Source organism: Belonocnema kinseyi, chromosome 1 (genome assembly GCF_010883055.1).
Source record: "Belonocnema kinseyi isolate 2016_QV_RU_SX_M_011 chromosome 1, B_treatae_v1, whole genome shotgun sequence".
Lineage (NCBI taxonomy): Eukaryota > Metazoa > Arthropoda > Insecta > Hymenoptera > Cynipidae > Belonocnema > Belonocnema kinseyi.
Window position 1 is genome coordinate 112,092,553 of NC_046657.1, and position 19,747 is coordinate 112,112,299.

At 30.0% G+C, this 19,747-nt stretch overlaps 2 protein-coding genes across 3 annotated transcripts; both read right to left on the bottom strand.

Moving 5' to 3' along the window:
* Positions 1-1,754: 1,754 nt before the first annotated feature.
* On the bottom strand, positions 1,755-14,258 carry LOC117172159. Of its 2 annotated transcripts, XM_033359969.1 has the most exons (11): positions 14,103-14,258; positions 13,848-13,932; positions 13,630-13,742; positions 13,427-13,484; positions 13,257-13,357; positions 10,302-10,451; positions 9,988-10,036; positions 9,729-9,865; positions 2,255-2,495; positions 2,131-2,181; positions 1,755-2,053 (listed from the first exon to the last, which is right to left on the bottom strand). In XM_033359969.1, exons 1-11 carry the CDS (start codon positions 14,190-14,192, stop codon positions 1,863-1,865), a joined length of 1,266 nt encoding a protein of 421 aa, XP_033215860.1. In that variant the 5' UTR covers positions 14,193-14,258; the 3' UTR covers positions 1,755-1,862. The 2 variants fall into 2 exon arrangements, with proteins under 2 accessions (XP_033215860.1, XP_033215867.1); XM_033359976.1 differs by lacking the exon at positions 13,848-13,932 and having other exon boundaries at positions 14,103-14,203.
* A 484-nt stretch (positions 14,259-14,742) lies between these two features.
* On the bottom strand, positions 14,743-19,431 carry LOC117172507 (neither inactivation nor afterpotential protein G-like). Its single transcript, XM_033360520.1, has 9 exons — positions 19,311-19,431; positions 18,900-19,102; positions 18,405-18,764; positions 18,149-18,322; positions 17,806-17,959; positions 17,599-17,720; positions 17,343-17,526; positions 16,946-17,168; positions 14,743-14,940 (listed from the first exon to the last, which is right to left on the bottom strand). Exons 1-9 carry the CDS (start codon positions 19,429-19,431, stop codon positions 14,808-14,810), a joined length of 1,674 nt encoding a protein of 557 aa, XP_033216411.1. The 3' UTR covers positions 14,743-14,807.
* Between the last annotated feature and the right edge of the window lie 316 nt (positions 19,432-19,747).

Sequence of the window (19,747 nt, forward strand, 5' to 3'; positions counted from 1 at the left end):
AGCCACAGTTCAGAAAAGTTCAAGTACCAAAGTTTGAGATCTCTTTTTCTAATTATTTATTATTATACGACGTTATGTGAATGTAAAATACATGAACTTCGAATAGGAATATTAATGAAATAATTGTTAAATAAATAATTTAAATCGAATACAATTTTTCTTCGTGTAATATTTTATTTGTTCGAATTGTAGACCATTTCAAAAGTTCTGATAATAACATTTAATGAGCATTAAAATTTGTATCAACGGAACTTAAAATTTTTACGACGTTGTGCAACCATTTTTTTAATAACAATTTTCTTTAAACCTTCGTGTAAAGTTTTGCTTTTTAAGTGTTTTCGACTATTTTTCATGGAGTTGGAACTTAGAATATTTTCCTTAAAAAAGTAATAGCAAAAAAATGTTTTCACCTTAATTGTATAGTCAATTTCTCGACATTTCAAAACACCCTGGCAACATTTTTAGACGTGTTTTTTTTTAAAGTCTATTTTTGTATTACTGGCATAGTGCCGCCCCGGTTTTGCAGCCAACGTTCTGCCAGTACTGGGCGAACCACTGGCTGTCTGTACTGGTGGGCAGTACTGGGCCAGTACTACACCGGTGGTGAACTCCGGCACACTACCGACATTTCCACCTGGGATGCGCCACCGAATTTACTGAGGAATAGAAATCTGTTCATGGAACCCTATCATCACACTAACTACGGGGCAAACTCTGTTATAACGAGAATATGTAGGGAAGCTAATCAAATGTGCAAGGAATTATACTTTTTCGAAACCTCAGCAAACCGATTCAGAAATGCTCTGCGAAAAATCGTATACCATGCCGACAACATTGCGGCCTAAGCATAACAGTTATTATACTTAAGGACTTAGTCTTAAGAAAATTTAGTTTGTAACAAAAGGGCTTTGCCCATACACTGTTCAATAAATAAAATAAATAAACATTTGTTATATGATTTTAACGATATGTCTGCCTAGCCACATTATCTTTCGAAGTATTTCCATACTGAGCTTAGCCTTTAGCTAAATGATTTTAAAATTTGAGAAATAATTCGAAAATAGCGAAAAATTTAACTTAATTTCGTCCCAATCCCTTCTAGGTTGTCGAATGTGATAGGTAATACAATTTTATGATTTACATTAGTTCATAGTATTATATAATATCCTTTGTACTGGGATCATTAATTAGGAGATGAAAAGTGGGTTTTAAAGATTTTATATAACGAGGCTTGGACCGAGAGAATTACGTTTTCCCAAAGGGATTTGGATTTATGATATAATAATAATGGTAATAATAATTTTCTGTTTTATAACTTTCAGATTATTTACGGTACGAAATGTGATACCTTGAAACTGGGCTATTTGTACCGTAATCTTGTTAAAATAAAAATTCTGAAAACATATTTGCAATGCTGAAGAAGAAAAATGAAGGAAAACAGTAATTCGGAAAAATGAAAATTAAGTAAACTGACTATTCGGATAAACAAAAAAAGTCGAAAACTAGTTTAAGGTGATGTGCATTTTAGGAAAGATTAAGGAAGAATAAAATTTCTAGAGTATTCATAATGTTTTACGGTTCAAAGAAAATTCCTTCATTAATTTATTAACATTTGTATCAATACTTGTAGAAAGTAATTAAAGAGCAATTTTTGTAATACATATTTTAGTTAGCTAGATGAGACGACCCAGAATTATGAAAATATTATCATGAAAAGAAACATTTTAATGACTGCTGAACATTTTTGTTGCAAATTACATTTTTTATTAACGAAAAAAAAACTTTTTTTGTAAATAAATAATAACTTTAATTTATTCTTCTTGATCATGGCGAACGCGATCAGTATGATTCTCATTTTCTGGTTATTGATCTTCTTGATTTTCCTGATCTTTTTCATTTTCTTGATCTTCATGTTTGCCTTCGTCCTCTTGATCTTGATTTTCTTGAACTTGTTTAGACCCCTCAACTTCTTCTTGATCCTTAATTTCTTCTATTTTCTCTTCTATCATTTTGACATCAACCATTTCTGTCTCTTCTTTACTTTCTTTCAAATCTGATAAAATTACATTAAATTATGTATGTTCAAAAAAAAACTGTCTTATTGGTTGAATTAAGTTTAATTTCTCTTACCAACTTTATTTTGTACTAATTCATCTTTTTCCAAGTCGAAAAGTTCATCTTCTTTAATTTTAATTTCTGCGTTGAAAAAATTAATATACAAGGAAAAATAAATTTAAAAGAAAGTACTTTTTACCTCCTTCAGAATATTGAGACTTCCTCAAAAGCTCTTTATAAGCACTATGAACTTTATCAATAGATTCTGATAACATTTCACGAGATCCTAATTCTTTTGGAAAATCATCTCGGTCTAAAATATTTTTAAAAACTTTTTGATGCAAATTATCGACTATCGCTTCTACAACCAACGATCTGGATGAAGTAATTTTTGGGACTTCTTTGGAATTTCTTTTTCCACGGTAATTTCTGAAGGCTCTCTAAAATGATAATTTGATCAAATCAAAAATATATTATTTGAAAATTCTTAAATAAAGTTGAAGTAGTTCAGAATATTCGTGAGAATAAAAACAAAATTATCAATTCAGAATGGGTGACCAATATTTATATTACGCTACTTTATGACCTCTCTTGAATTCATAACCGAAAGGGTTACATACACATATATCTGAAGATTGTAGGTATTACGTGAAACGAGTGCGAATTGAAAGAAAATCGATAATTGAGTGCGCATCCATTGAGAAAAAAGAGGGGATGAACGGGTCTGGTAAATGAAAAGACCCGCGACAGATGGTTTTGCCAGGACGGGCTTTGAGAGTTTTAGCCTAGCTTGGAATCGGTGACAGGTCGGGAAATTGATGCGACAACTTATCGAATAACTGGTTCGCTTACATAATAAATACGTCATTATTTAGCTGTAAAATAAAAATAAAATAAAAAAACCCAATTGGAAGGAAAATTGAGTGTTCCATAAGAGAATTAAGAAAATGAATTTTCTTTAACCCGTCTTCAAAACGGGAACTCAAAAGTCTTTCAATGCTATTTCTTAAAGAACACTAATCGTTTTTCAAATTAATTCACAATTTCTCTTCAATCAATGGCTTATATGCTATTAAGATTAGTAAAGATTACAAATCTAAACGATGCACACCACTAAATTTGCATAATAAAAATAAAAAGTAAGTTAAAAAGAATCCTGGACTTTAAAACTTAAGAAAGGGGTAAGAGAATTTCGTTGATTGAGAGTTTCGACATCGTAATCCGCTAATTACACCGGCAAACAAAAAAAGTGGCCTGTCCGACACACAACACTAGGTCGCTGAATTCGAATCCGGTGTCCAAATAACCAAGTTGGCTCGTATTTTTCTGAAAAACGAAAAAATAGACGTAAAATCGACAAAAACAGCGATTTTTCAGGTATATTATTGCAAAAAAATATATTTTCTCGCCCGGTGGACCTAACCAACATATTTATATGTCTTTTGGGTCGCTGAATTCGAATCTGAGGCCGAAATAACCAATTTGGCTCATACTTTTTCGAAAATCGCAAAAATAGACGTAAAATCGGCGAATACAGCGATTTTTCTTGTATACTTTTGCAACAAAAAAATTTTTCATTCCCGGTGGTCTAAATCAGCATATCATCATATTTTTGGGGTCGCTGAATTCTAATCCGGGGCCAAAATAACCCAGTTGGCTCATATTCGATCGAAAAATGCAAAAATAGAGGTAAAATCGACGAAAACAGCGGTTTTTCGTGCATATTTTTCCAAACAAAATATATCTTCATTCCCGGTGGACTTATCCAGCATATCCTTATGTTTTTGGGGTCACTGATTCTGAATCCGGGGTTCAAATAACCCAGTTGGCTCATATTTTATAAAAAAAAAAAAAAATTAGACATAAGATCGACAAAAACCTTTAAACCTTTACCTTCCTCGACTGGGATTGTCGTTCAACGTAGATTTCCTTTGCGTCTCACGTTTCGGGGTTTTTAATTTGCATTAGTCTCCTTGCATGTCAATAGTAGGATTTTTTGTAAATAAGTTTTATTTACTTTTAGCGTTACCCAGGAACAACGGCATGGACGTAGTAAATTCTGTTCCCTTTGGGGTGCTTTATTACCGTGAGTCCCCTTGCCTCTCACGCTTATAGGGTTCTTTTATTTTCTTTTTTATTTATATCGCTTGTATCGTACCCTTTTGTCCTCAAAAGTCCGACGTAGTGGGTTTCGCTTTCGTTTGGTACCTTGATTGACTTGATCTCGTTTCAAACTCCAGCAGTAGTCAGCCATCATGTTGATATCCCAATATCCCTGATATCGCCTCTCCATTTCTTTTATATCCTGGTGGAAACGTTCGCCTTGCTCTTCACTAAAGTCTCCAAGGTTGTCTGGAAACTTATTTATATGCGAAAGAAGAAAATGAAGCTTCAAATTCATAAGGCAGCCTAGTTTACCAAAGCTTGTTACCATTTCTGAAACCACATTTTGATAGTCTGGACTTTTCTTATTGCCTAAAAAGTTTTTCACAACATTTTTAAAACTAAGCCAGGCATCTTTTTCAGTGCCAGACATTTTTGTAATGAATTCTCGATCTTGCAACATTTTTCTTATCTGCAGTCCATGGAAGATCCCCTCTTTTAATTTTCCTTCGGAAAGTTGTGGAAATTGATCTTCCAAATACGCATAGCAATCGCCATCCTTGTCAAGTGCTTTGACAAACTGTTTCATAAGACCCAGCTTTATATGAAGGTCGACTTTGCATCTATTTTTGCGTTTTTTGATCAAATATGAGCCAACTGGGTTATTTGAACCCCGGATTCAGAATCAGTGACCCCAAAAACATATAGATATGGCAGTGTAGTCTGTCGGACCAGGCTCTGGACACTAGTATAGGAAACCGCGGTCACTTATATTTCTGATACTGTTTTGCGGGCTGGTTAGATGGCTCTGTCGGTCGTTCCCCCCTTCACGTCGCTCAGGGGCCATACTTGAATCTATCTCTCTCACTCCTTTACTGTTTACCAAATCACAGCTGTCGAATGTTTTGAGTGTCTTGTGTTTGTTTGTGGTGTCCAGTGCTGTCAGAAAAATTTGCATGGCTTTGAAGAATCTTTTCAATCTTTATGAATTTTTGGAAATCTTCTTGAAAAGTAGTTGAAAAGTGGTCAAAATTGAAAACCATATTTTTCCGTATTGAAATTCTTTTTTGACGGAAACTTTTCCTTACTTTTGAACCAAATCAGATGAGAAAAAATATTTTTTGGAGCAAAACCTCCATATTTTATTTCATAAATTTAACGAATTCGGCGTTTATCAATTAAACAATGCAACAACTAAGTCTACAACATTTATAAAAGTAATTTAGGATCCAATGTTTATGGAAATAACTACAAGTTTCAAATAAAAACTGCCTTCAACCATACATGAATCATCTTCTTATTTCTTCAAAACAATTTTTCTAATGGAAAAACCAATAGAAAAAGCAAACAGAAATACATAAATAATTAACTAACCAATTCTTTATGTATTTCTATTTGTTTCTTCTATTAGTTTTTAATTTATAAGTTTTTAAATTAAATCATCTAGAAATCATCTGGATATAATCTCAAGCATCTTTTATCTTATCTTAAAAACCTGCGGGCTTGTTAGATGGCGCCACACTCGAATATACGCGACCGCGTCTAAAGCATTGAGTTCAGAGCCTGTGTCGGACAGACCACTTTTTTGTGTGCCGGTGTTATTAGATTCGACAGTTATAATGCTCTCGCTCGCTTTCGTGATCCCACATCTTCGTTTTTATCATTAGAAAACATTCAAAAATTTATTTATAGTTAGAGTCTCTAATAAAACCTTTACTTTCAGATTTAATACTCTATCAGGAGTGGTGTCGATGCAAATATTTGGGACCAATTTCCTGAATAGAGAAAATTAAATCCGTTGAGAAATCGAACTGTTTTATATATATTTCTATAACTACGATTTAGCGACACAATTGAATTAATAAACAATCATAGAATTTTTATGAAAAAAAAAATAGAATTTTACTCAGAAACAGATGTTTTGGAAAGATAAATAACTTCTTAAAATTGAAATTATATTACAACTGATACCCCTGGTGGGACACAAAAGTTTTTGAAAGAAGGGAGAATTGCAACATTTTCATCGGTTGCAAGCTTAGAGTTTCCGGCAACATAATAATTAGATTACAGGTACATCGCGTCACCCACACCTCGCAGAGTACGTTGAACCGGGCGCTTTTCGTACACAATAATACCCGAAGGCAATAAGGTCGTAAAAGCATAATAGAGAGAATTAATCTAAATTGATATTATTGTGAGTCGGTGAGAACTCATTAAAATTTTGATAGGTTATATTAATAAATCTAAATTATTGAGATCTTAATGTAAAATGAAATAAGAAAGGTAAAACATTTCCCATTTATCTCTAAATTGAAATTAAAGCAATGATAAACGTACGTATAAATATATTCTTAATAATGGCGGACAAGAAAAATGATGAAAAAAAATCTCTGAATGCTATGTTTTTTTTTGCCTCCCATGTCTATTTTCATACTTTGTGACACTACTTATGACATTTGTTTTTTTACGAATGTTAATTTTGACACTAAAAAGGCAGTTGATCGAAATATACGATTTTTCGAGAAGCTCACTTATATTAGACGAGATGAGATGAGATTTCATAAAAAATGACGAGAGCTTTTCTCGTTGTTGCTCATTTCTCGTATTCCTCGTTCAAATGCAACACTAATAGGTAGGCAAGTGAATTCCTATAGGGAAATATGTAATGCACATAGAACATGTTTAGAAGAAAACATTGTAGATGTTGAAAAGAAAGTCGATGTATTAAAGAAAGTTACTGAAGAAATAAATGTAGGTCCAGCAGATTTGGTTGTAACTAATATGCAAAATTGAAAACGATTGCAAGATCTGGAAGATCGACAATGTACATTAGAAATGCAAATAAAGAATTATCCTGTTTCAAAATTCTCTGATACAAGCCGTGAACGTCCCATGATGTTTTTGAATGACTTTGAACAATATATTAGAGCTTTAGATGTCAGGACATTCGATTTTCATTTTGTGATTCAATTCTGCTTAGAATGCATGGCCAGAGAGTGGTGGAGTTTAGCACGAAATAATATGAGCGATAACGTAACATCATTCAGATAAAAATTCATAAAAAAATTCTGGAATTAGGATATAAGATTCAGAATCGGAAAAGCCCTGTAATATGGCTATTACATACCAGGAAATTTAACAAGATCAGAATACGCACTAAAAATGATCAATAACGCGAGAGATCTGATTCCATTATCCTCTGATTCTGAAATAATAGCAAGTTTATCAAAAAATTTTACTAAAAGGCAAAGACGGTTTTATTATAAGATATATGAAAACCAGCGAGGGATTTTTGGAGTTTTTGGAATCATTTGATTTGGCACAGCCATTAAATTGTCATGAACAATATTCTCCACGTGAAAATTCGGTATATCAACAAAATTATTATAAAGGGAATTCGAATTGTCATCGAGATGGCAGAAGTAATTATCAAGAAAACAATAGATACCAAAATCAAACACATCCACGCAGTTATCAAAACCAAAGAAATGTCGAGAGCGATCGTCGAGGGGGAAATTTTGAAAACTATAGGCAGCAATGAGAAAACAGTTGGCAAACTGATCAAAATTGTCAAAATAGACCAGATAATAATTATGGCCTCCGCGGTCGTAATGGTCAGGATCGACATGACTTTCGAGATCAGAGCTATCATGATCGCAGACGGTTCGATGATCGAAACCAAAGTTTCGATAACAAACAAAATCGGGGTAATTTTGATGATCGAAGTCGTGGGTACCAACATTCTGGTTATGAAAATCGTGAAAATCGAGTGTTTAATAATCAAGACTCGGGTCATGATACATTATTCGCTGACCAGACTCGACATTTTCAAAAAAATGAAGGTCCATGGTCAAATGGTCCCAATCACTCAAATTCTAATAATGCAAAAAATAACAATCAAAGATTCTCAAATGGTAGCGTAGAAAATGGAATATATAAAAATGCGAAAATAATGGCGAAGGAAATGTAAGCTCTGGAAATAGGCAAGGTGGAAAAAGAAACGGTGATTATAATATAATTTGAAGCAATCAGCAATTTGATATACCGCGTAATAATTATTATGGAAACAAGCAGATACGTAGTCTGGAATAATAGTGTAAAAATAACGATTTATATTGTAGTCGCGAGGACTAGGGAAATTTGCGAGCCTCGAGTCTGAAAAATATTTAATAATTACAAAATATGGGGCACCAAGCTCGAGGCATTTAGAAAAAATACAATAAATAGTACTAAAGTAGAAAAAGAAACAAAAACAAATAAAAAAAGACCATGTAAATATTTTTAAAATAATATAAAAAGCCCTCATGTGGAATCTAGTTCTGAAGAAAAAAAATGAAAATATCGGGGGACACCCTTAGTCAAAATGATAAGACTTCTCATTTTTTTTTCTCAAAATGTAATTTTTGGTACTGAAATAGACGGAGTTGAAATATCTATCGTCAGTACTTTTGGGCACGAATCCACAAAATATCACACCGTTGTCATGATCAATAAAAAAAATTCAGTCATCAAAAGAAGCAGTTTTTCAAAACCAGGGATCTTTGGAAAAAGTTATGAGAAAAACAATAAGCATGCAAACATCATTTATCAGATTGAACAAATGAATTTTATCGGAATAATGCAATGTGATATTCAAAACACATGAACAATGCACACGTTTAAAAACAATAGAAACAGAATAAATGGCTCTAGAAAGCATATTTCCAAAAACTTAGATGATTATATAACCACACTCAAAGAAAATTCAACCGCAATTTTTGACAGCATAGATGTCATTGGTGAAATTGAAAAGCTCTACTCTATAAGAGAATTGAAGACAAATATAATAATATATAGAAAATGGTAAATTTTAACTCCTAAGCTTAGGAAGCCTGAAATGATAAATGATGAATTAATTAAAGCTAATTTCCTGCTTCCAAGTGGAACGAATATCATTACTAAAAACAAAACAGAGCCATTCATGCTTTCAAAGAAATACATTCAAACTTAAAGTGCGCAGCCTATTCGACAATTGAATATTAAATCATCACAGGGAGACAATGACAATTAACCTCAGGAGGGAAACTCGAAGTATGATATGGAAAAGTGGCTAAAATTTGCGGCCAAGCCACCCTATAAAATACTCAATCAAGTAAAAAAATTAGAAAAGCACTCAAGAAGACATCAGGACTTGTTGCATACCATAGAACCCGAGAAATAAGAAATAGATGGGTTCTTTCAGCTACACATGATGCACACCATTAAATTTTCATAATAAAATAAATAGTAAGTTAAATAGAATCCTGGACATTAAAAATTAAGAAAGGAGTAAAAGAATTTCATTGATTGGGAATTATGTTATCGTAATCCGTTCATTATCAGATTCGAAAATTATAATTCTCTCGTTCGCTTTTGCGATCCCACATCTTCGTTTCTATCATTAGTAAACATTCAAAAATTCATTTGTAGTTAGAGTCTCTAATAAAATTTTTACTTTCAGATTTAATACTCTATCAGGAGTGGTGCCGATGCAAATATTCGGGACCAATTTCCTGAACAAAGAATCAATAATATTTTTATTTAAATGTTACTTGAATGATAGAAGCGGCTTCGTTAGCTTGTTCTTTCGTAAGGCCAGAATCATCAAACATCATATCAAGCCAAGCAACAGCCTGAATTGTTTCTCTAGGTTCGAGATAGTCCATTTGCTTTCTTTCCTTTTCCTCTTCTATTTCCAATTTAATGCAACAATTCGTTAAATTAAGAAAATGATAAAAAATGCGTTTCAATAAATATTCAATATATTTTAATATTTATATATTGTTATGATAATTTTACTTTAATGCTTACCTATTTTTATTTTAATATTCCTTCTAGTGTAGTAACCACGATAAGCAGACTAGGAAATCATTAAAAAATCTTATTTCACTTATTTTACTAGTGATTGTTATTATTTAAATCAGCAATTCATGCGTCTTTATTACAGATTTTTATTACCGACGAATCTCTATATTGAGAGACTGCAATGGTTCAGATATTTGCTAAATGGGTTCATGTCCATGCTAAAAAGTAAGTTTGGTAACAGAAATCTGTAATCATAACGTCATTTATTTTTAATCTTAAGAATGGATCTTTTCCATACTACAATTTTTTGGAACCATTACTTGAATTAAAGTTGCAGTTTTCGATGCTTCACTTTGATTTATTCCTGCTTTTCTCAAAATTTGCATCGTATTTACAACTGCTCTTTGCCACTGAATTTCTCCTTTTTGTTCTCGTTCTAACATTCTTTGATAATGTCCTCGAAATGCAGCCTATTAATATTGTTTTTAAGTATTACACTGATATTAAGCCATGCTTAATCATTTTTAATTATTGGCTTAGGGCCATGTACTCTGCAGTTTAAAGTTTGCGAGGTAAAACGGAATGTTTATATAATCCTTAATTTTCGTGATTAAAAAAATCCATAACTTGTTGTCTAGATTGAAAAAGTGTCTTGCCCTGATAAAAGTAAAAAGGCCCTATCTTTTTGAATGATTTTGAATCTTACTGGTAGGATGAGACAGAGAAAATGTATCACCTTCTATCTCTCTGTCAATCTAAATTCTTTTCTATATTTTTCAATCTCTTTTATCTCTTATCATATCCTACATCTATTAACGTCTATATTCTTCCATCTATTTTTCAATCTAAATTCACATTTATCTATTTTAACTCCCTCTTCTCTATTTTATTGCATCATACATCTGTCAACGTTGATCTTTTACTATTTATTTTTCAATCTAAATTAACTCCTATCTCATTCCATTCCCTCCTTTATATCTCATCCTATTCTTCATCTATTCATGTCAATACTTTTCTATCTCTCGTTATTCAAATTTCCGCCTTTGAATCTTCTATTCTTCATCTATTCACGTCAATATTTTTCTATCTATGGATATTTAAATTTCCTTCATCTTTTACAATGCCTTCCTCTTCTCTATCTCATCCTATTCTTTATCTGTTTATGTCTATTCTTTCTATCTCTTTGTCAATCTAAATTTCCGTCCATTTTTTCAATCTCTTCTTCCCTATCTCATCGTATCCTATACGTCTATCAACGTCCATCTTGTTCTATCTATTTCTTAATCTAAACATTTTTCCGTCGAAAGGTTAGAGGATTTATATAAAAATTTAATTTGACTGATATTTGATTTATATGAATAGATGAAGGATAAGACAAGATAGAAAAGAGGGGCTTGAAAAAATAGACGGAAATTTAGGTGGACAGAGAGGCAATAAAAGATTGACGTTTATAAACTTAGGGTTAACCGAGAAATAGAAAAATACTGACGTAATTAGATAAGGGATAGGATAACATGAAAAAGAGAGGATTAAAAAAGATAGACGGAAATTTAGATTGCCAGAGAGAAAGTGAAAGATTGACGCTGATAAACGTGGATAGGACAAAAGAAAGAAGTGGAGATTCAAAAAGATAGACTAGATACTATATTGACCGAGAGATAGAAAAGGATTGGAGTGAATAGATCAAGGATAGTATGAGATAGAAAAGAGGGGTGGGTCACATACTAAGTAACATTAAAAAGGGGAGAGGGGAGTCATACTTCATTACGGTCATGAAAAATTTGAGAACATTACATTTTTTTCAAGATTTCTGGGAAAAATTTAAATGGCTTGGTTTTTGTTTTAAAAGCATAATTTTAAGTTTTGAAAATTTCAAAATCAAGCGAATAAAGAGAAATGTTCCTAAGATTCATGGAAAAATTTTTTATGTTTTGTAATTAATTCTAAGAGAAAATTGAAAAAAGATAACAAAACATTTGTAATTATGTCCTAAAAATTCTAAAAAAAAGTATAAAAGATTTTAGAGCAAAATTTTGCAATTTTTCCATATTGCATAATTTTAGAAAAAATTGAGTAAGTTTAACATATATTGAGAAGTTTTGTAAGGATTAAAAAAGAATTAAAACTTGTAAAGATTTTTAAAAAAATTTTACAAGGTTTCACAAAAATGAAAAAAAAAATTATTTAGGTTTCTAGAAAAAATTTTCATTATTTTTTATTTAAAAAAAGAAATTTTTAGAGATTATTTCAAAATATTTCAAAACATTTCAAAAGATTTCTCAAAAGTTAGAAGGAAAATGTGAACGATTTTCAGGCAATTTTTTAATTTTGTATAATTAAAAAAAATGTCGGAAAAATTTAAATAATTTTTAAAGTTTAGAAGGATTTAGAACATCCGAAAAGATTTAAAAAAAGAATTTTCTTAAGAGATTTTAAAGCAAACTGTTTTAATTTGGTAAGATAAAAAATAAAACAAAATCGAGTAAATTCAAGGAATATCTAGAAAAATTAAGGAGATTCAAAAAGAATTTTAAGCTTTACAAGTTTTTTAGAAATTTAGATTTTTGAAGGTTATAAAAAATAGAAGCTTTAAAAGAATTTCAAAACGCTTCAAGACAATGAACAAAATTTCTCAAAATTCCAGAAAAAATTTAGAAGATTATAAGACCAATTTTTTACATTTCGAATGATTTTTCAAAATTTTAAGATAAATTCAATTCAGTTTAAAATGTTTTTAGGAATTTCAGACGTTTTAAATAGATTAGAAATATTGAGAATTTGGAAACATTTGCGAAAATTTATCAAATATTTCTTGATTTCTTGCAAACTTCTTGACACATTTGAGAAATTCAAAAACATTTTTGATTTTCTCAAGAATCTTATCAAAATTATATTTATACATATAAATTTAAAATAAAACTCAAATACTTATATTCCTTGACTTAAAATTGTTTTCGATTATTATTATTTTTCTTATTCAATATTTAGAATTTAATTTCACTTTGAATTAAGGTATTCAAAAACTTTTAAAAAAAACATAGTTATTTAAAATTTGTATATTGTATTATTATTATTAATATTATTTTGTATTCTCTATGGTATTGAAAAAAAGTTTTAAATCCGTGAATTTTCTCTAACAGTACTTACATAAAGTAATTTTAATATTTGTATGAAAAGAACAAGTATTGTAAAAGCATTCATGCTCCGCGAGCAAATTTCAACAACAAAAAATGTTTGTAATTAACATTAAATTAATTTAATATTTTTTTAATTACTTGAATGAGTGTTGCAGCTCTGTTCGCATCAATTAAAGTGGCTCCAGTTTCCCTTAGAATGTTTTCTATCGATATTTGATTCTTCTTTTCCAAATATTCGTCTATGTAATCAAATTGATTAATACATAATTAAGTTAATTACTTTTTTTTGAAGAAATGGATTAACAAACCCGTTTCATTTTGATCTGCTTTTATGTCCACTGCATCGAGGTAAGTTCGAAAAGTTTTCTACGTTTTAAATTTGAAATAAATATAATTTAATGTATTTTACATTAACTTAATTAATAATTTCTTATTTAATTCTTTAATTTTCTGTTCAAAAAGTTGTTCTTTGTTTTGAAATCATCTTTTATGTTGAAAAAGTAAAACTTGCTTGAAGTCGAGGAGCAGCAACAGCAATTTGTTTTAACGACAATCCAGTTTTTTGAAGAACACCCATAATTGATTCACTATCAAGCATTATCTTATGTACAACTCTCATTGCAACTGAAATTTTTTGTTTGAAAAAAAATTGATCAAGCTTATTGAGAAAATAATTCCTCAGGAATAAAATTTTTTTCATTAACGGCAAAATTATATATAATAATATACCTTTAACATTTTCTCTCGTGATTAAAAGTGCGTCTGTATAATCGGCAATAAAACAATATATATTTCTGGGTTGAGATCGAAGAACCTAGTTTTTAAAACAATTTTATAATTTTGTTTAATTTTAAAAGAAAAGGGGGGATTTAAATATTTTAAAACACTTATTGCTTTATTATGTATACAAAATATAATTTTTTTGCTGATAATACAAATTAAGAATATCAAAACTAAAAACTAAAAATTGAAATAAAAATAAACCTCTCGTGAAATATCTGCGCAAAGCTCTCTCAGTCCATCAGGAACTCTATAAATATGTTTCGCACGATGTTCTTGCAGCACAATATCCATGTTAAATTATTTTAATTAAATAATTCAATTAATATAACTTCTCAGATTTTCCTTCTTTTGACATTACTGTCAATTTTTCAATACGTCTGTTAGGTAGCTACGACAGCGCCACCAATTTAGAACTTTTAGGAAGAAATTTGAATTTCAATATTGGCAAGAAACCTTGTAGTATTTAATTAATTTTAGAGCTTAGGATAATATTTTTGATTAAAATGGATTGATATTCATTGCTCTTTTTCGTTAAAGTTTCTCAAATCACTTTGAGATATCCAATAGTTCGCATATCAGATGGCGCTGTTGTATTCTTACTGCAATTTCATATCGCATCTATAGTTTATTTTCAAGGAAATAAATTAAGGAGATTCAGTTTGAAATAATTATCTTCTTGTATTCATAGTTCTCATTTTTATTCATAATAAACTTCATATATGTTTTGTACATTCGTAATTTTTTAAAAGCTCTTTATCAACTTGTGTAAATATATTTTATAATGTAAAATATTGTCATTAAAATTTTCTCTTTTTTGATCCAGTTTTATAAAAAGTTAAATATTTTTCCAAACTCAAAATTCTAAAAAAAATTTTTGATTGATTTTTATTATAAAATTAGCATCTATCATTTTTTATTCGAAGATATGAAATCGGCCGCCCTTTCTGCCATTGCGATTATCACACTGTTGGGATTTCCTGAAACTGGTGCAGGGAAAACACTCGCATCAACTATTCGCAAGCCCAGGATATCTTTAACACTGAAAAAATATTCTTTGTTTTTCAATTTTTAAGAGCATTTGACACTTATCCAATTCCTACTTTACCGAATTTTTTTTATCATTCCAATTTCACTCGAAATTACATATTGAGCTGAAAGTTTGAGGAAATAAAGAAAAGGGACGAAGGGAATTTAAGAATAAATTTAGGAACAAAAAAATTACATTTCTTTTTAGTTGTAAAAATGCATTAGTACGTAAGAATTTGCTTAGTCCTTTTTCTTTATTTTCCCAAACTGTCAGCTTGATATCTCATTTCGTGTGAAATGCCTATAATCCAAAAAATGTCAATAAAGTTGGAATCGGAAAAGTGTCAAATGCCCTGAATGGATAGAGTTCTTAACTTTCCGAGAATTTAGGTTCAGGTTATATAACCGAGAATACGACAGAATTGAGGAGAATTTAAGAATTTATGATTTTTAACAATATTTTTATTGTAAAGGTTATATCAGTGGTTGAATATAAATTATTTTATAGCTCAGACATATTCAGGAATTACAGCGTTTTATATACAAATTAAAAATTTTCAAACGATATTAATTTATTTCAAACAAAAGAAAGTGTTTTCTATTTAAAAGATAACTCTTTAACAAAATACTGGAACTTTCAACAAAATAATTGAACTTTTAACATAATAGTACAATATTCAACCTAAAAAGACAAATTACCAACGAAAAAGTGTCATAGTTTATATTTAATTTAAAAAAGAATTAAATTTATACAACAAAAGAATATAATTTTAAACCCAAAAAGACGAATTTCCAACAAAGAAAGATTTTTTACTCAAAAAATTTTTACGCAAAGAAAAAGGAAATTCCAAACTAAAAAATAATTTTTTTAACCAAAACAACGCGAATTTTTAACTAAAAAATATCAATCTTAAAAAATGGAAAAGTTCCATTTTCTGTTAAAAAATGAATTCTAAAAAAAGATGTATTTTACACTAAACAGTTAATTTTTCTACCAGACATAAGCCTTCAATAAAAAAAAAATTCACAATGTAGTTTAACTTTGACCCATGTAGTTGAATTTCCAATTAAGGAAGGTTAATTTATAACAAGATAATTAAAATTTTAACCAACGAGATAACTATTCAACTTGAAATATAAATCTTTAACAAAAAAATTGATTTATTAACAAAGCGATTCAACCAAATTAGTTGAACTATCAAGCAAACAAGAACGATTTTTAACCAAAAAGTTGCATTTTCATACAAAAAATGAAATTTCTTCTATAACAGATAAAGTTTTAAATAAAAAAGATAAATTTAAAAAAAAAAGTTGAATTTTCTGTTGAAAAAGATTTTCTTTGAGTTTTCACGATCAAACTATGAACTTTTTAACAAAAAATCATTTTCTACCAAAAAAATTAAATTTTCAATCCAAAAAGGCGAATTTTCATCCAAAAAGGATGACTTTTTAACAAAATTATTGAAACTCTAGCAAATAGTATCATTTTTATCAAAAAATATTAAATTGATCGTAAAGCAGCAGAATTTTTTATAACAAAGAAAGTTGAATTTTCATCCAAAAAAGATTCCAGTTAACTCAGTAACATCAAAGATTGAATCTTTGTTACAAAAAAATAAGTTTCTACGAAAAAAATGGAATTTTCAATCCAAAAAGGCAAACTTTTTCAACCAAAAAGGATGAATTTTCAACAAAATAGTTAAATTCTCTACCAAATAGTATTAATTAAAATAATTAAAATAAATTGTGAGATTCTCATAGATTCTCAGAGAATTTATTTCTCGGTTGTATTCTTGGTAATATTCTCATTCTCGTTACCACTCTCAAAGTAATATAACCGGCTCAGAACTCTATTAATGGCCCTTATGATCGTGTAGAACTTAGACGATTTCTACCTTACCGACATTTTTTTCGAAACAGCTTACGTTCAAAAGTTCTCGATATCAGTAATGTCGGTAACAGGAATTTAGAACTACAAAATAATAAATATAGTGCTATTATTGAATTATTATTATTACCGAAGTTGAGAATCGACTACTGAATCGTTTCCGGTTCCCATTTTGCAAGTACCACTAGGATGATGGCTCCCATACGCTGATATCCTGATGACACACTCAGAAAAATTATCATCCCAATAATTTTGTGGAAAATATTGACACTCCGTCAAATTAGGAACGTGAACTTTAGCACCCAATTTTAGAAATTCGACCGTATCCAGAGTTTTCAATGCTAGTTTTATAGCTAAAAATAATGGAAAAATTATTATTAAAGTTCCTTACTTCTCAAACCATGGGCGGGTTTGCGTCAGTGCTGAAAGGGTTCCCGTCCGTAATAAATTTGCAAAAATAATTTTCAAAGTTGTTAAATTTGGCATAGGGATCTATAACGATATTTTAATCAATTATAATTTATCACCTTCTTGGGAACATTTCACATCCTCATCATCCTCCAAATATGAAGGGTCGATTGCAGGATAATCCAAAATATTATTAGACCTCAGAGTAATATTTCCTCGACTTTTTGGTTGAAAACAGCTAGTCATAAAAATAAAGCCTTCATGTGAAGTGTTTTTGTATGAAGGGAAGAGAGATCTGAAAACCTAATTTATAAGTTTTCCAACAATTTTAATATTTGAAATTAACTATAAAAAGACTAATTAAGTGAAGCTGACCTCAGTTTGATAATTTGCAATATCTTTTAACAATTTTTCGTCGGCAGAACCGCTCCCAAATAGTAAAAATCCACTATTGTTGACACGACCTATCGCCATTACTCCATTACTTGCCAACATTCCTTAGCATATTTAGAAAAGAAAAGAGTCTTCAATTAATTAATTTAAAAATATATTTAAATTAAAACAAAAATTATATTTAATTACCTGTTCCAAAAAGAAAATATTTTAATACGGTTGACATGGATTGAATTTTTTTCACTGTAAAGCTGACCGGGGCTTCAAGATTTACATAAATTGGTGTATATAAATGATCAAAAAGATTTTGGCCTACTCCAGAAATATCTTTAATAACAGGTATCTGAAAAGAACTAAAATATTTCAGTATTTTAAAGTTAAAAATATTTGTCACCATATATCGACCGCTGGCATGATAGACTTCTAACTTATCTGCAATCGGTACATTGGGTATCTGCTTTATTCGCCGATAGTAAAATATGTTTCGCTTTTGCGGAGTTGTGTCGATTTCATAATAGTTTTCATTTATTACCTTGTGTCTTTCGAGTTCCGTTGCAGGTCCAATTCCCGACAACATTAATAATTGAGGTGTACTAATAGTTCCAGCAGAAAGAACAACTTCCTTTTTTGCAATAACTCTCGCTATAGTTCCATTCTCGTATTTTAGAACTACGCCCTCGATTTTTGAATTCAGATCCAAATTCACCTTTTCAAATAAAAAATATAGTTATTTTAACAATTATTTAAAAAATTGAACTTAAATTGAACTTAATATGTTAAAATTGTACCTTCATGACGAGAGTTTTCGGTAAAATATGAAGATTTTTTCGATTCCAGGCTCTTTGTAAATAGGCGTGATATGTGCTCCATCTGCTTCCATCGCTCAAAGTGTCACTAGCTATCCAAAAGTTTTCTCCCTCATTTTTCAAACTTTTGCCAGCCCCCAAAACTGCCTTGACTAATTCCTCATCTGATGTAACTTTCCTCACATTCATTATAGCTGCGACTTTTTTAAAATAAGGTTGCAAATCAAAATATGACCAACCCCCGGGCCATTTCGAAAAGTCCTCTGGTCTTCCAAAAGAGTGAACTAGGAAATTTATTTGGCCACTGCCGCCCAGTCCCTTTCCGCGAGGCCAGTTTTGTCTCTTTAAAATTTATTCAAATTTATAGAATTATGGGTTCGTGTCTCTGCTTAAAAAGGGTTCATTTCTATGCTAAATTTAGTATCGATGTGAACCCTTAGAAATTATATTTTAATGATTGAAATTAATTTGTATTACCTGATCTCGAAATCCTTTTGAAGAATACCATTGGGGTTCGGTTTTATAAGCCCAATCCATATGTGAATTAATCATCAGAGGGGCTGCAAGTGGAACTGAAGAAATCCAATCGAAATAGCCACCAGCTTCTACAAGCAAAACGGACGAATTTGGATTTTCTGATAATCGAGATGCCATAACACATCCGGCTGTCCCGGCTCCAACTGAAAAAAAATAATAATTTGTTAATTTATTCAAATAAAGAATTTGTTACAATCAATAATTCATACACTTATTATTTCATTTTTCACAATAGATAAGCAAAAAATAATAAATAAATAAGTTGTATGTATCTGAAACAAGTAATATAAAGGATAATAAAATAAACAATTTAAATTCTTTATATTAGTAATTGCATTATTATTTTCTCACCCACAATATAATCATAAGATTCACTCGCATTTTCGATAATACTGATAGGCTCATTAAAAGTACGATGGCAAAATAAAGAAATCGCTATAATTGCAAAAGAAAATGGAACGTAGCTCCACATTATATTTGTATACGTTCTCCAACTGGGAATGAGACGATAGAAAATCTAATATTAAATTAGTACCTTCCGGCAATCAATAGTTGGACATATCAAATAAGATAGACCTTTCTAAATCTCCTTCAATTTTTTTTATTTATTTAAAAGAAGTTTATTGACGATATAATTTATTATTTTATTTAATTTAAATATATTATATATTTCAATTAATTGATACAATATTATTCACTTATATTTATTCATTTTACGTTAAATTTTGTATTCAAAAGATTAATTTTTATTCAATAAGTATTGAACAAAAATAATTTATATCAGTAAC